The sequence below is a fragment of the Priapulus caudatus genome, unplaced genomic scaffold (genome assembly GCF_000485595.1).
Source record: "Priapulus caudatus unplaced genomic scaffold, Priapulus_caudatus-5.0.1 Scaffold1031, whole genome shotgun sequence".
Taxonomy (NCBI): domain Eukaryota; kingdom Metazoa; phylum Priapulida; class Priapulimorpha; order Priapulimorphida; family Priapulidae; genus Priapulus; species Priapulus caudatus.
In genome coordinates, this window is record NW_014578092.1 from 61,213 (window position 1) to 77,771 (window position 16,559).

The 16,559-nt window shown below is 40.0% G+C and overlaps 1 protein-coding gene across 3 annotated transcripts in view; it reads left to right on the forward strand.

Moving 5' to 3' along the window:
• The window catches only part of LOC106815056 (translation initiation factor IF-2, mitochondrial-like), a 33,717-nt gene that overhangs the window by 7,124 nt on the left and 10,034 nt on the right, over positions 1–16,559 (forward strand). For all 3 annotated transcript variants that reach the window (XM_014819482.1, XM_014819484.1, XM_014819483.1), the window contains exons 3-14: positions 1,040–1,205; positions 1,722–1,860; positions 3,707–3,775; positions 4,268–4,382; positions 4,651–4,814; positions 5,109–5,288; positions 6,993–7,042; positions 7,617–7,706; positions 9,180–9,304; positions 9,853–9,931; positions 10,859–10,984; positions 11,580–11,686. In XM_014819482.1, coding sequence (XP_014674968.1) covers positions 1,040–1,205; positions 1,722–1,860; positions 3,707–3,775; positions 4,268–4,382; positions 4,651–4,814; positions 5,109–5,288; positions 6,993–7,042; positions 7,617–7,706; positions 9,180–9,304; positions 9,853–9,931; positions 10,859–10,984; positions 11,580–11,686 — 1,410 coding nt within the window. The remainder of the gene's footprint in view (positions 1–1,039; positions 1,206–1,721; positions 1,861–3,706; positions 3,776–4,267; positions 4,383–4,650; positions 4,815–5,108; positions 5,289–6,992; positions 7,043–7,616; positions 7,707–9,179; positions 9,305–9,852; positions 9,932–10,858; positions 10,985–11,579; positions 11,687–16,559) is intronic.

The following is a 16,559-nucleotide window of genomic DNA, read 5'->3' on the forward strand; positions in this document are numbered from 1 at the left end:
TTTTCAGCTGAAAACACAAATTGTCATTCCCATCCCTGCATATGATTGCATTGACAGTTTACTCGTAATATCAAGAGCGTATAGAGAAGCTTCTTTATACGCTCTTGGTAATATGTAGAAAGAGCCCCGATCCAGTTTTGCCAGACTTCCTAAACTGTAGCCTCAGCCAATTACTGGGGGTTGGGGCAAAATTTCCCTTCTCAGCTGAGTGATAATTAAGGTGAGGAGTAGCTCTTAAGTCAATGGTATAGTGTCTCAGGGGTAGGTGCAAGACTAAGGTTTCATGGACGATTACATGATGATTTTCACATACTTTTGGGGCTAATTTGCATTTTTCAGCTTTTGGTTGTTTTAAAAAATCCAGGTGGCAGCTTCATGACGTCTTGCATTCCCAGGGGTTATGGTCCTTCCTGCTCACCTCTCAGGGTGCGAAATTAACGCGAGTCCAGAGTTAAATACTCGCTGATTTACAGTCGGACTCCCTGATTGGACATATGCAGCAGGAGTCCGTGTGACTCGCTGAAAATTCTGCTATATACTAACTATAGTTCGTTCCAGAGCACGACCTCGTGGTATTACCATATTTTTTCAGCAAATGTCCAAAGAAAATTTGGCAGACGTGCAACCGCATGAATCTTCAAAATAAGCACATGCGTTATTTTTAATATCTTTAGTTTTGAACTTCAGACTGTAGACCTCATTTAGCTGCGGACGCTCACTTTTTAAGGGCAGCGGACTCCCTTTTTCAAAAGTTAATTTCTACCCCTGCCTCTGCTCCACTATAGTACTGGTGGCAGCAGTTATTGGGTAATTTGGGGGTCCTAAGTCTTGGGAAATTATAACATCTAAAATGGATTGTATTTGAGTTGTCATTTTCCATTTTGTCGATACTCATGAAACCGATGTGTGCGTGTGCGTGCGCGTGCGTGTGTGCGTGAGTGTGCGTGAGTGTGCGTGTGCGTGCGCGTTTAGGTATACCCATACCCGTGTGTGCACATGTGTGTGTCCACTAGTAAAATCCTTCTGTATCAATTCACAGCACATTGACAGTCAGAGGATGCTCTGTGTGCAAGCGGCTACATATCACTCACCAGAGGGTGCTGCATGCTGACCTTCGCTTCGTGAGTTCGCTGCATACCAGCTCATTCCTCAGTAGCAATGAAAAGACAAGCTCAAAGAAGAAGGCTGGTACGGACGATGATATAGTACGTATTATTACAGTATTATATTATTGTGCATATTGGTGTGTATATGTGTTCAGACGCATGTGCGTGTGTATTCCTGCATCTGTGTGCGTGCATGTGTGTGTGCATGTGTGTGCATGTGTGTATGCACAGACATGTCGTACACATACACATGTGAATTACATATAAGATTCGTTCCGGTCCAGGACAACCTGATATATCCATTTTCTCTCTCTCTTGTCACCATTCTTCTCTCTGTCTCTCTGTTTCTCTTTTCCCCGCTTCCTCTCTTTTCCTCTCGCTCTCTGATCCTCCTCCTTCCATCCCTCTCCCTTCCTCTCCTCCCTCCTCTCTCTGTCTTTCAAAACTTGCTATTTGCTTTTGTTAACGTATTTGCTATATATATAGTCTGTGTAAGAATTTTTATGAATTTGTATGGAAGCAATTTTATGCACTATAGATTTATCTTTATTTCATATGTAATTCTGCATGACGAAGTGCGTGCTCGTCGTAATATGCCGCAATAAATCTTTCCAGCTCGAGCACAAAATCCGCGACCCATTCAACTATCCGAAGAAATCCAAAAAACTAGCACCGAAGATTACGTCAGGCATGGTGACAGTGCATCAAAACATGACTGTATCGCAGCTTGCTGAGACCATCGGGAAGTCATTGGGTAAGGGAAGGTTCTTGGACTTTTTGGCAATGTGCATTCTCTATATCCTATCAGTGTGGTCCACGAGGGGTTTTAACATGTAAGGCCGACAGGCTTGAGTTCTGAGTCGACAGGTTTGAAAATCGCTGACAGGTTTGGATTTCAGGGCGACAGGTTTGAAATATCAAAGCAAGAAACAACACAAACAAAGCAAAATGCAACCGTACTGGACTGTCGAACGGGACGACGTACGCGTAGTCACAGCGGCGCTTGTAGCATGCCACTATTACAGTCTATTACATGTTTTCTCTGTGCATGGGCTCCCACTTGTCGGCAGTCAAATTATACAGTGCGTCTACGTCTTCTGAGCTGCTTGCTCTGATTCATTGGCGCACGTGCCCGGTGTGTCCGTGCCTGCGTGCCTGCACACATGCCTGAGCGCGTGCGTGCGTGCGTGCCTGTGTGTTTGTGCGTGTGTACCTGCGGTCGTGCCTATGTAGACCTGTAGGATTATAGAATGGTAATCCATGGAAAATCGTAAATGAAATTCACACGTTTATTTTTGCAATGCCGGCAGCACTCATGTGTCATTCCCGATTGTAGCTTTCCCTCAATTCCAGAAAGAGTTTTGCTGTCGCTCTCTGCCTCTCTCATAGTCCAGCAGTGCCCACCCCCTACGTTTTAGTAGTGATTAGCACCGCGCGACTGAAACAATTGTGCGCCCCCCCCCCCGTACTTCAATCCATGCTGCCCCCAGCCAGCAGGCACGTACGCTGCGTCGATGTGCACAGCCAGACGTGTGCCTCGCGGGCCGCTCTTTCGGCGACCTTTGAAAATATAATGTGAGAATGTCGTGCGATAGCGCCCTGGCTCAAAGGATGTTAGGAATATTACACGACTAGAAATTTTTTAGTTGTCCAATCGGGCTACTAGCCAAACGAACAACTTGTCCGACATAGACTTTCACTTGTCCTAAGCCGCATATCATAGTGCTTCGCAATCCACTATGAATAAAAAACAGCTGAGCCATTTTCATCAGATTCCTTCTAACTAGACTTCTAATAAGACTGAATCAGAACACACTAAATGCCCTTATGATGGTGTCTGTGGAAGGCCCATCAGCTCAGGACTTCCCCTTCCATGAGGCAGCAGATGCCTGGGCAGCAATTAGGAAAAGGAAACTGGGAATTTAAAGCCTTTATTACGATATTTGATTTTCTACTCAGTAACGGCGCTCAATCCGAATAAAATATAGCGAAATATAGTTTCACCTTATAGTATTTTTATTTGCATTTTTCGCACATTGCTTTATAACATTTTACTGGTTGCATTCACACTAGTATACAAATTGAACAATGAAAAATGACTCATCACTCATGACTCATCACTCAACCTAAATTATTTTGAAATATAGGTCATAAATTTTGTGCAAAAATGCTCCAAAATAAGGCTTAGATTGCACCAGAGAGCATCTGAAACCCCTGAGCTTCCAGGGCCCTAAGGCGCGGCATGGACCCCGGCCGCAAGTGACTTCGCGCTTCGCGCTCGTGATGTGCACTACACGCACATAATTTCAAATAATATCTAAAGTACTACTCCTCTAAAGTTCCCAGTTTTACATGTTTGCATTTTAGGTTGTGGACCACCCTGATCCTATGTTCATTAACTCCTGAATATATGCCGGGTACTACAAGTATCCTGTGTAGATTGAATGCAGACATATCTGCACATCTCAATCAAGCAATTTGCAACTGGGTTTCATCGAATACTAATAGTTTTTGTTAAATTGGACTTATTGACCAATTTTCCTATCTATTAATTTTAATGGTTTAATAAATGTTGTTTTAATTTATTTATTATTTAACAGACCACGTGTATGAGGCGATGATGTACATAACAAGATTCAACACAAATCACTATGACAAACCAGAGGCAGGTATGAATGATAGTAAAATCATAGTAAATCATTTGTAATGTGATTAGGATAATAAAAAAATGGATTAGAAAATTCATTACATATAATTATATTTCACGTATCTATGTGTGTGTGGCTCACCCAGACAGATAGGTGAAATATAATTATATGTAATGACTTTTGTAATCTGAATATTGTTGCTTGGTTGCTCAAGTTGCACCAGATGATACATGGCCCGGTTTTCGGCCGTGCAGGCCAGATTGTCAGCTTTGTGGGACATAATTGTTTTATCATTTTTTCGAACTCCTTTATCATGGTGGTGATTGGCTTGAGCAACATGTAAATCACATCATGTGGATAGGTCTATTGATCATATGTATATATAGGATAGAGTGTGATAAAGCCAAATGTACATGACAATTTGTTTAACTAATGTAATAGCACCTAATTAAACTGCAGTCTATATACCACATCGTATTTGTGTGTAGACACTGTATTTTCTTGCACGTACAGTTATAGACAACATACGAGTGATCCAGGAGATAGTGGAAAAGACAGGCCTCCGGTACAAAATCAAAGCTGATCCTCGTAAACAGAAGGAGGCAGTCGACTTGGACGCTTACCGAAGGTAACTTTGTGAAACAAATCGCCATGATAATTCTTTAATTCATTTTAGGCATTATTCATTTTATAGCGATTGAGGATTGATATTCGATGATTAAAGAGTGACATATTCGTTTGTGACAAGATTGAACTTTTGTTTAAAGTTAGAAGTACGAAGTAGTTTTGAGTTACGCAAACAACCTCGCCTACATAACAGCAAGTAGCTCTGGTAATCACACACGGTTGCGGGGAGCCTGTGCCCCACCCTTAAAAGACAAAAAATCTACTTTTAGTCCGGTTGTTACGGATCCGGCTCTGCTGAAACATCGTCCGCCCGTCGTCACCATCATGGGCCATGTAGACCACGGAAAGACCACACTCCTTGATGCGCTACGAAGCACAAACGTCGTCGCTACCGAGTTTGGTGGAATCACTCAGCATGTCAGTGCTTTCTCAGGTAGGAAATGTGGAAAAGATAGATTGCCATATTTTTCACAAGTCAGATTTTCTATAGATGTCTTTTGTCAAAAACTTTGTAACATGTAACATCAGGTATTATATATATATACTGTTCTAATAAGCTATCATGTGTGAGATCATTTTCAGATATTGAATACCAAAAAGTTGTAGTCAGTGTTTTCAGTTGGTAGCCTTTTGTCCAGTATTAAGAGGATTCTGGGTGAGGGCCCACACGTTGTCATCCGGCATGATTTATTTTAACATTTCAACACGTGCGGCACGCTCGTTCTAGTCGAGTTACCCGAGTCCAAGCAACGGATAACCTTTCTCGATACTCCGGGTCACGCTGCATTCTCGTCGATGCGGTCACGGGGAGCACACGTGACCGACATCGTCGTGCTGGTGGTCGCCGCCGATGACGGCGTCATGGAACAGACGATAGAAAGCATAAAGTATGCAAAGAATGCCGGAGGTACGTAATAGACTCATTAGTGGAGTAGGCGAGGTACGGTCCGGCATATTAGATAGTAGTATTTAGTGCCAGGGTACGTTCCGGTATACCGGACCGTACCCAGGTTACGTTCCGGCAGTACCCTGGGGGACATAGATCCCATCACAGCCCTACTTTCAGGAGGAAAATGGGGGATTCAAAATTTTCTGGGGGAGGACCCGCATACCCCCGCCTGTTTCTTACCACCCTCCTCGAAAACCTGCATAGGCCACTGTCAAGCGTAACAAATTGAGCACCCCCACTTCAAAAATTGTTCCGCGGCGCCTGTAGAGTACTGCTAACAAAGATTATGATTATGAATATTTGTATGCATATCAAAAGTCAAATTTATGTTTATCTGACAGGGGCGTAGATAGCGGGGGGATGGGGTTATATTCCCCCACACTTATTGAGGTGGGGTGGCTTTCATCCCCCCTACTTTCAGGAAAAAAATGGGGGAAAATTTAATATTTTACAGACAATAAATACTGGATATTTATCTACAAATCCGTCATCGCTATTCATACTCTCCTAATGTATTATTACAGAAATGGAACGTCACATACATCTACTGTAAAATGGCTGTAACTCGTTCCAAGAATGACATTATTTTACTGAAACTGAGACGGTTAATTTTGGACGGGTTCCCCATATATACGATTTTTTTCCCAAAATCCCCAAAGTCTTATCACTGCTCACGAAAGTTAAATCCTTGCTTTATTCAAAATTATAATAGACCTATTGAGAGTTGGGATGTTGAATCTTCACAGGGTTTGAATGGGAAAATTCTGTTTCATCTCACTTTTTTTGGGGGGATGGGGGTGCTGAGACCCGACCGGAAGTATATTCCTGATTTTGTATAAGGGGTGAAAAAATGCACTTTTTTGTTCAAATCTGGTTGTTTTTCTCATATTTTTTTGCAGTTTTAACGTTCTCAGTAAAATATACGTTTTATCAAAATTTCAGGGGAGATGATTCCAGTGCTGTAGTTGTCAACGGGGGGTCGGTAGCACGGGGCGGTCGCCCCCCCTAGAATTTTCAGGGCAAAGGTATTTTAGCCTAGGTAAGTCTGCACTGGTAACCCCAGTGAGGACATGTACATAGCACAGATTTGGTAGTATTTTAGTCTGGTGTCCCCAAAGGTGAAAATACTCAACTCAACAGTGATGTTATTGTGATGAAGATTGTTTAATAGTGCTGCCTCATAGTGCAGGAAATTGCATCAAAGAGGTGTTACTTTCAAGAAAATCCCCGGACCCCCCCCCCCCTTAAACAGGAGGGGGACATGCCCTGAAGGAGGGAAAATCCTGATATTCTATGATAGAGATGTCCAAAATTGAGTGCTTTTAAAATTGTGATTCATTTTGGTTTATAAATTATTATTGCGATATACAGATGGCAATCGTTTCTATAATGTACGTCGATGGTTGCTCAATTAAAACTGACTTCTTCTTACTCACTCATTTGTGTCTTTTTTTGTGGTGAGCTACGGTGTCATTGACACTTTCATTATACATGATTATACATATGTACATGATTATTATTTTCATAATTTATTTTATTATATCTATATAATCTTGCATTTTTTGAGGAGTATGATTATGATAATACTAGTTATTTTATCTTAATCCTGATACTGTGTTTATTTGATCATGATTTTGAGGCTAATCTCTTCTCTATTTTCAGTGGCGGTCATTGTAGCAATCAACAAATGTGATAAACCGGACACAAATTTGGTTTGTGCTATTTTCTATTGATATATATTTTTTGAATTAGTAGCGTACTATGTGGGGCCAAGAATTCAGAAGCTCTCAGGCATTTTACTTTCATATTCTGTGAATATTTGGCCAACCATTTTCTTTTTCCCATGATAAATGAAGTAAAATGGGGTTCAGCCACATTATTAAGGTTTGTAACAATATTTTGCTATCGTAAACTATTGCAAACCACTACAATGAATATGTATAGTTTTTATGCTGCTATACAATAGTATTTATTAAAGATTTCTCCAGTTCTGCTATTCATATTATGCGATATGGATTATCACACGTGATTAGATGCATTTATATATTACAGTCGGTGTTAGTCCAGTGAAAAAGTCAATCCAGTGTTAGCAGATACCTGTGTGGAACAGACGCCTATATCTATGCAGGACACTTTTAGCATATCCCTATAGTGCCAATTATAAAGCGAAACAACCTCAATGCAAATGCCTCCTGTCTATAAAGAACACTTGGTATTTCCCTTTAGTAAGCAATATGTACATGTTTGACTGTAAGAATTTAGGTAGGTCTGTATATGCGTTGACAGGAGCGAGTGAAGAGGGAACTCCTATCGGAGGGAATACAGCTGGAAGACTTTCAGGGAGACGTTCCTTGTGTGTGTGTCTCTGCTCTCAAGGTATCACTGTACTTGGCATAGAGTTATTAGTATAGCCATTACAGCAGAAAACTTAGCTCATCCTATTTATGTAGCCATGCATTGTATTGCTGTTCTATTGTCAGAGCATGTCTGCCCAACACTGAATTTCAACGATATTTTAAATAAGTGTTGATCGATGCTTGTAAAACAGATAGGGTTATGAAATGCTGATCAGTCTTGGAATATCTTGGAATAAGTTCATATTATTTCATAATTTTAATGATATTCATTTATTTTACAATAAATTAAAGAAATACTTACTAATTTGAGAGTATATTATGATAGTCGATTTATAAATAATAGCACATACCTATAAATATCTATAATTACGCATTCACGTTTTTCATAAAACAACATTGAATTTCGAAATTTCATTTTTGGTTGCTGAAATGACGCCCGCGATCGTACTGCCACCCTGAAAAAGTTGAGCATTACCCACTTTATTTTGCACGCTACAGACCGAGGGCTAATCACAAAAGTGCAATTATATTTATACCTAAATTCTATTTAACCGAACGATATTCATTTTAGGACAAATTGATCCATATAAGTGAGATCGGAAAGTCCAGCTGTGCTATGTCGGTCACAGAAAAAGGTGGTATAAAATGGCCGAGGCGCGCTTAGGAAAGTACATGATTAATGTAAACACTCGTGCGCTTTTAGTTTTTGCGTTAACACAAACATTGCAAAATATTCCAAACGACCACAATCATATTTGTAAATGTTTATGTAAACAAACACACCTGTGAATTGAAGTACAATGTTAGTGAAGAGAATTATAGATCAAAAACCTAGAATACCCCTATACTACCCATGTTATAAAAGGGCAGTTTATACCCTTAAAAGGCGGGGACTTTCCGATTTGGCTTATTAGAACTGAAACTATATGTCGTTTATAAGATATTGCAATCCTTCTGCTTTTAAATTAATAAATGAGAAAGACCCTCAGTCTGTAGCCCTTGGCTGAAAAGTCCGTTTGCGCAACTTTTCAGATAGTGCGCTTTGAGTGGCGCCACCGTCGTTGTAATCAAACTGTAGTCGTTAGTTTTAAAACATTAAAAAAAACATTTCTAATGGTGATTGAACCATGAAATTTTTAATGTAGGGCAATTATAACCTAAATCAACTGAAGATAACCCTAAAACCTAGAGTCAAGTATTCCTTTAAAGTAATTGACATGCTTGCAACAGTTTCGACAATTGGTCTAGCTATCTTTGTCAAGCTGAATGAAATTGCTTTGGCTTGTGACCAGATGACAGTAAATTACAAAAGCCAATAATGAATCAGATATTCAGAGATAGAAATGTGTTTTCTTTGTTTAATGATCTTCTGTGATTGTTCATTCCATCAATACTGTGGCACAATGAATTCGTTTACTGACATACTTTTTATGACTGTACAGTTATACCATCGTTGTGACTGGCATATGTTTTGGTGCGTTTCTTTCTGCAGAAAACAGGACTGTCAGAATTGCAAGAGGCCATTCTCACTATGGCTGAGCTGCTGGAACTGAAAGGAGTGCCTTCAGGTCGGGTGGACGGAACTGTCATTGAATCGAAAACAGATACTGGCCGAGGGTAGGAAAAGTTTGATAGCTCCAGGGTTAGAAATTGACTTTTTTGCCAGGCAGCAAGTATACTTGCGATGAGAGAAAAATGTGGGCCACACACTTACTCACCCACTTGAGAAAACCACACAAGTTCCACTCCCTCCCACCCCATCAGTACTTTCTTGTTGCCTCTGTCCATAAGGAAGCTGGTTAGGCCTCCACGCCCTGTTTCGTTCATTCTACATATTGTCACCCATGCTTAGCCAAAGTTGTACGTTGAATGAAGTATTCTAGTACCGTAGGCTCAACACGATTAACAAAATAACCCTGAACAACGAGCCATCGTTTTCAATAGAAATTGCCTATAACTTTGGTGCCTTTACTTGTGATTTATTAGGCATTTCTTGGCAGTATTTGCTGCAGTGTATTTTTTGCCGTCTAACCCTAACCTTAATACAGTGTCAACTGTTCGATGCTAGTCAGTATTTATATACAATATGGCTATACTTCTCCATGGTGATGCTGCAAAATTTGTGACATTCCTCTTGGATATTTAACGACGTTGTCCTGCTTTAGGAAACTGGCAACTTCCCTTATTCATCGAGGTACATTGAAGACAGGAATGTATTTGGTTGCTGGGACCTGCTGGGGTAAGGTATGTATGATTTATTCGTGAACAGTGTATATATCAAAAATAATATATTAGGGATCATTTGGCAATGTTTGCCTATATATATCAGGCATTGCCTGCAAGCCATGCTTAATTTTTGGTACTTCCCAGATAGTTTTCCATCTAATTTTTTTTACAAAATAGAAACTATAAAACTATTGTTAGTGTTTGTGACCATTTGCCATTATAGTTAAATTACCATGTGATTCTTTGTCTATTTTATTATTTGTCAGAGTTATGTAAAGTTTATAAAATGAACAAGAAAATTATTAATTGAGGAAATAGTGTAATATTAGGTATTATGACAATGCAAAAAAAATTGCTGACTAAACGAACTTAGATCTACAACCACATTAAGAGTTTCCTATCCTCTGTCTTGCATTAAACCACATTAATGTACTGGCATTAATCATGCACAATTCCCCAGTCAGTATCTCAATAAGCACCTCGTGCTATAATATTCTCGCGGATCATTTAACAGATGTTTTGTTGAATTGAAAGACCTCAGGAACCTATTTCGTTTATTGAACAAGCACTATCGTTTTCATAAAAGCTGGCTCTGTTGTTTTTGATCTGGCCGTGTATCCGTAGCATAATTTAATTGATCTTTACAAGATATCCAGGTAATGTTGTTTTATCTTTCAACATAAACGGGCATATATATCCCCAATGGTTAATATCAATACTAAATACCCAATCGATTACTGAAACTGCCTATAATTGTAACAATCCATATAAAAATACCACCCTATATTCATTTTTTGGTTATAAAGTTTCATTGACCTTGGTCCTTTGTTCCAAATTGTTATCAGTTTTTACATGTATTTATTACTTGTACTAGATGATACTGAACAAATGGATATTTATATATGTACCATTCTGACTATGATAGTATAATCTGGTTGATTATAGGTGAGAGGTATCTTCAATGACAGCAGTAAACAGGTAACGGAAGCCCCACCAGCGACACCTGTTGAAATTTCTGGCTGGAAGGAACTGCCCTCTGGTGGTGATGAAATTCTACAAGTGGAATCTGAAGTGAGTTGAATCTAATGAGAAAGTTTTTGTTTCAGTTATATACTGAGTGTAGAGGTAAAATGAAATACGAGATTACCAAGTGTTAAATCCTGCTATAGCTGCTAAAGTAAGTTCAGTTGAGATTTCACCTGCAGAGCTGCGACCTTCATGTTATTTTGCATAATCAATGATTTACAAACCTGCGAAAATTAACAACCAACTATTGATGTAAAAGTAATGCCAATTTCATTGCTCTATGTACAATCACAATCACCTTAACAGTTGTTTTTGTGTAAGCCCAAGTGGGTGGAAAAGATGGAAAGAATTAAGGTGTAATCTTTGTGGGGAACCAAATTCTGAGGGCAGGGTTTGAGGCCAGGCCGGTGTCAGAAAATCTTTTATTACTTGGTGCTCTCTGGATGCATTTTGGGCATTATGTTGAGGGAATTGTTTCAAATAATAATAAATGTGTATAATAAATATAGAAAATCTAAACAATACTATATATATATTCGTGAAGAATTTAAGGGGAGTAGCATCTGGAAAGAGGTAGTAACTACCCCACTATAATGTAGTTTTCGTCAACCTTAGTTTATGAAGGTTTTATTTTCATTAGCGCAGGGCAAGACAGGTGGTGAAATATAGGCAAGATAAAGCAATGGCAGTGAAGATGGAAGCAGATCAACTTGCGATTATGGATAAGACCGATGAACACCTGAAATGGTTAGCTATTTAGTGTCAAGCAGTTAATTTACCTATCCACCTGGCATGGTTGACAGGCATATCTCGGGCCCCTCCCTACGTTGCGCAAACCGGGCGCGCCCGCACCGTTTGGGAACCCCCCCCCCCGTTTCAATCGTTGCGCCACGTTTAAATTACCTCTGCGCCCGATGAAATTCCACCACAAAAAAGTTTGACAGTGGCGGAATTCGATGTGTTTAGTTGATGCGAACCCCAACCCTAACCATAACACTGACTTAAAAACCGACTCGCTATCTTATATCACGCGTTGGCAATGTACCAACACTATCTATTGGTGTGATCCGGAACTCTCGTGGGAAATCAATTATTCGCTCCCTCGGACCCGCGCCTAGGTTTTCCCTTCCGCCCTCCCCCTTCCCCTCCCCTCCATGTTTCAACATTCAATCCTGGGGAGACCTGTATCTAATGTCCCATAGCAGTGCGTGTAATTACCATGTCTAAAAACCCTGTGATGTGTGCTTAGGCAAACAAAGTGGCGCCCAGTGTTGATATTTTGTCCTACATGTATGTGTAAAAACATGTACAAGACTGGCGTGAAGTTTGTCTGACTCCGTGTTAATATCCAGAGGTGGGTGGGTGAGATAATAGTCTGACTCGGGTTAGCGCAATTGCGAATTGTGCTGAAAGGCCTGCCCAAACAGAATTGATGTGCGTTATAGAGATCATTCTAATGAACCCTTGAATTCATCTAATCTATTATCCTGTCTGACACTCACTACATACATTAATAAAAGTTGGAGTTTATAAAGACAATGAGGCAGAAACGTTTTTCATTTACTTGTGTAAGTCTTGTAAATTGGTATTTACTGTATTGCTTTTTAAAGAGTGCAAAAGATTGCTGGAAACTTTATGGAACGTGACCACAATAATCAGTAGTTTTTCATAGTTTGTTAAAACATTCCATTGTCGACTTATACATTACCACATCTTATCCTACATGGCCTCGGCTATTTTAGGTTAGCAAAGCTGAACTGGAGAGAGAAGCGACTGCAGGGCAAAAGCGACGTGTAGACCTATCCTGGAGAGAGCAAGGAATGCAGTAAGAAGAAACCCTATCCACAACCGTTAGTAAGTGGTTATAGAGGTGGGTTTCAGCTACAGGAATATGGGGTATATGTGTTGGGGTGAATTCGTCCATAGTATATATAAATTTATATATAATAATATATGCTGTTTTGTGACAAGTGTGCTTTTGGTAAAAAGCAGACAATCGCGAACCTAATGTAAATATTTAGTTGGTGCTGGGCATGATTATACAACTATCCGTTATCGTGATAGCCCATACCTTATGTGGCTTTATTGCGACGTGAAACAGAATACAGTGAGCTAGTAATCGCCAAGTGTGCTTCCACTTTAAATTTGACGTGTACATGGTGACGTAGCAGGTCAGTAGAAGCCTATCAAGGATAGTCATATTGACCTACGCGTCAGCCAAGTGTGACCTTGAGATTGTTCAGGATGGGGTCGGCTATGGTAACGGATCTGAATATCAGGAGCTGAGCTCGCTACGTTAATGTATACGCTGTCTCCGGTTCATTGACAAATATGTGCTTTATATTTAAAACAAGGCGAGTAATGGTCTATATCACTGAAGCGTTAATCGTCTGACGTGAAATCTGCAGAACATGATAACCCACAAACCGGCTTAGAATTTTGTTGAATATAGTCAGGTTCAAGCTGACGCAGTTTTTATTGTTGTCATGTGTGTAGGCCAATTAACCATATTGTGGCACAGAATTTTAGGATGCCCCTAATTGCCATGCGGTTGGCTGAGGCCACCTGTTCAGGATGGCAGATAGGGCAGTTGTAAGCAGTTTATAATTATAAATCAAACAAATTCCGGTCCCCGCCCCCCCTCAAAAAAAAACATCGTTATCCAGCTGGTATCTACAAGTTCGTAGTTTTCCTCCTACGTCCACCTAACTGCAGCCTCCGTGCAGCATGAATCAGATGTGTTGCACACACCTGAAGCAAAAACACCAAGGAGTGTTGCGACCCCCCCCCTCCAGCAAAGTGCTTCATGGCTGCAGTGCTTGTGTTACCACCTTCGACACACATTTATTCAACCCTGCCAACCACGCTATTTTATTTAGGGGAAACACTGCAAACACCTTAATATCTCTGTATCTATCAAACCTTATGAATATTGACACTGAGTGGGATAAATAAAAACTATTATGTTAGTATTAATGCATTATACAGTGATATAAAAACTTATAATAATACAATTATGCATCCCGCCTTATTGACGGGGGGGATGGCGTGTAAATCATCCCCCCACTTTTGCTCATGAGGGTATATCGGATACCGGAACGTACACTGGTAAGCTATCGTAGCTATATGGTTAGGAATGATGTTAGGGTTAGCGAGTAGGCGTTAGGCGACTCCCTAACCATCTTAGTGGAGGTAGGCGAGGTTACGGCTCCGCAATATTTAAGATAGTAGTATTTAGTGCCAGGGTACGTTCCGGTAATACGGACCGTACCCAGGTACGTTCCAGCAGTAACCCTGTGGACATAGATTCCCTATCACGAGCCCTACCTTTCAGGAGGAAAAATGGGGATATCGAAATTTTCTGGGGATGGACCACGCAACCCCCGCCTGTTCCTTACCACCCTCTCTCGAAACTGGCCACTGTCAGCGTAAACAAATTGAGCACCCACTTCAAAAATTGTTCCGCGGCGCCTGTAAGAGTACTGCGTAAACAAAGATAATGAATAGAATATTTGTATGCCATATCAAAAAGTCCAAAATTTATGTTTATCTGACAGGGACGTAGATAGCGGGGGAATGGGTATATTTCGCCCCTACATCTGTATTGAGGTGGGGTGGCCTTTCATCCCTATTTCAGGAAGAAAAATGGGGAAAAATTTTAATATTTACAGACAATAAAATGACTGATATTTTATCTTACAAAACCCGTCATCGCTATTCATACTCTCCTAATGTATTATTACAGAAATGGAACGTGGAGCATACATCTATCTGTAAAATGGATGTAACCGTTCCAAGAATGACATTATTTTACTGAAACTCAGACGGTTAATTTTGGTGACGGGTTCCCGCATATACGAAGTTTTTTTTCCAAAATCCCTAAAGTCTTATCACTGATCACGAAAGTTAAATCCTTGCATTAATTCAACAATTAATAATAGACCTATTGAGTAAGTTGGATGGTATTATATTATTATTTTTTGTTTTTTATTTTTAATAGTTTTATTTTTTTTAATTTTTTTTTTTTTTTTTATTTTTGTTATATTTATGTTTTGTATTATTTTTTGATCTCACCGGGGATTGAATGGAAAAATTCTATTTTTATCGTCACATTTTTTGGGGAGCCGCCCGCGTGGGTCCTGGAGACCCGATACCGGGAAGTATATTCCTGATTTTGTATAAGGGGTGAAAAAAATGCACTTTTTTTGTTCGCCAATACTGGTTTGTTGTTTTCTCATATTTTTTTGCAAGTTTTTAACAGTTCTCAGTAAAATATACTTTATCAAAATTCAGTGGGGAGATGATTCCAGTGCTGTAGTTGTCAACGGGGTCGGTACACGGGGCCGGGTCGCCGCGCCCCATAGATATTTTCAGGCAAAGGTATTTAGCCTAGTTATCTGCACTGGTAACCCCAGTAGGACATGTACATAGCACAGATTTGTAGTATTTATATAGTCTAGGTGTCCCCGAAAGGTAAAAATACTCAACTCAACAGTGATGTATCTGCCACAGGTTTTGGTGTGTGTGGGGGGGTTGCGTGTATTAAACCTCTGGGATACAAAAGAAAAAAATTACCCTAAATTCACCAAAAAAGATTGCACTTACAATATCAAGTTTTTTGCAAAATTCACGCTCAAAGAACGGCTATTCTTGAAGGTTGCTAATTCTAAAATCCAGACTTTCGGGGGCTTCCGCCCCTGGAACCCCGGCAAAGAGCTCTGCCATGCACCCCTGACGAGGGCCGCCTTAGAGTGGGCCCCTGGACATGCCACCCATTAGGGCTTTGCGCCAAGGCGATCGCAGTGTGCGGCTACTTACGCGCACCACTCTTCATAAGTACATTTGTTCAATGGAAGTAACAGCGAAATCATCCCCCCACAAACTGAGGACCTGTCTACGAACTGGTTTTTACGGACAGCGTTCGGCGACCACTTGGTCCATGTTGTGCTCCGCGAAGACGATGGCGTTTTCAGAGCTTTTCTGATTTTCACAAATTGTGATAAGAGATTGTGAAGCCTATACAGTAAAACCCCGGCGTATAATGAACATAGATTTTAAGAACATGAGGCTAAAATTGTCCCATTTAGACACTCTTTACAATAAGAACCTGTTTTAGCTAAGATTTAAAGTAGGTTCTTAATTTTCCATGCAGATGGAAGACTAAAAAGAAAACACAGGTAAAATAAAAAAAGACGATGCTCAACAATATCGATGCAATAACAATGCCAATGCCAATGCCAAATCCAAATCTCAACAATAACAAATCATATCTATTAATAATATAAAGATTATATAATATTATATATGAATATATCATATAATATTAATAAATCAAACCATAAAAAAACAAACATGTGCACAACTAAACTCCTCGCCATAATAACACCTTACACAATAACACTACTGTACTGGTATACACATGGCATCACAGTGACTAAGCCCGGCGCGTAGCGCAGGGCTTTCAAGCTAAGTACATATTATAGAAGTAGAAACAATTAAGAACCTATTTAAGGAAACGGCTTTTGAGGCGCTAATTTTTCAGAAGCACCAATTTATTATAAGAACATGTGAGGCCTACTTGGAAAAAATCTAGTTTCTTATACGCGGGGTTTTTACTGTA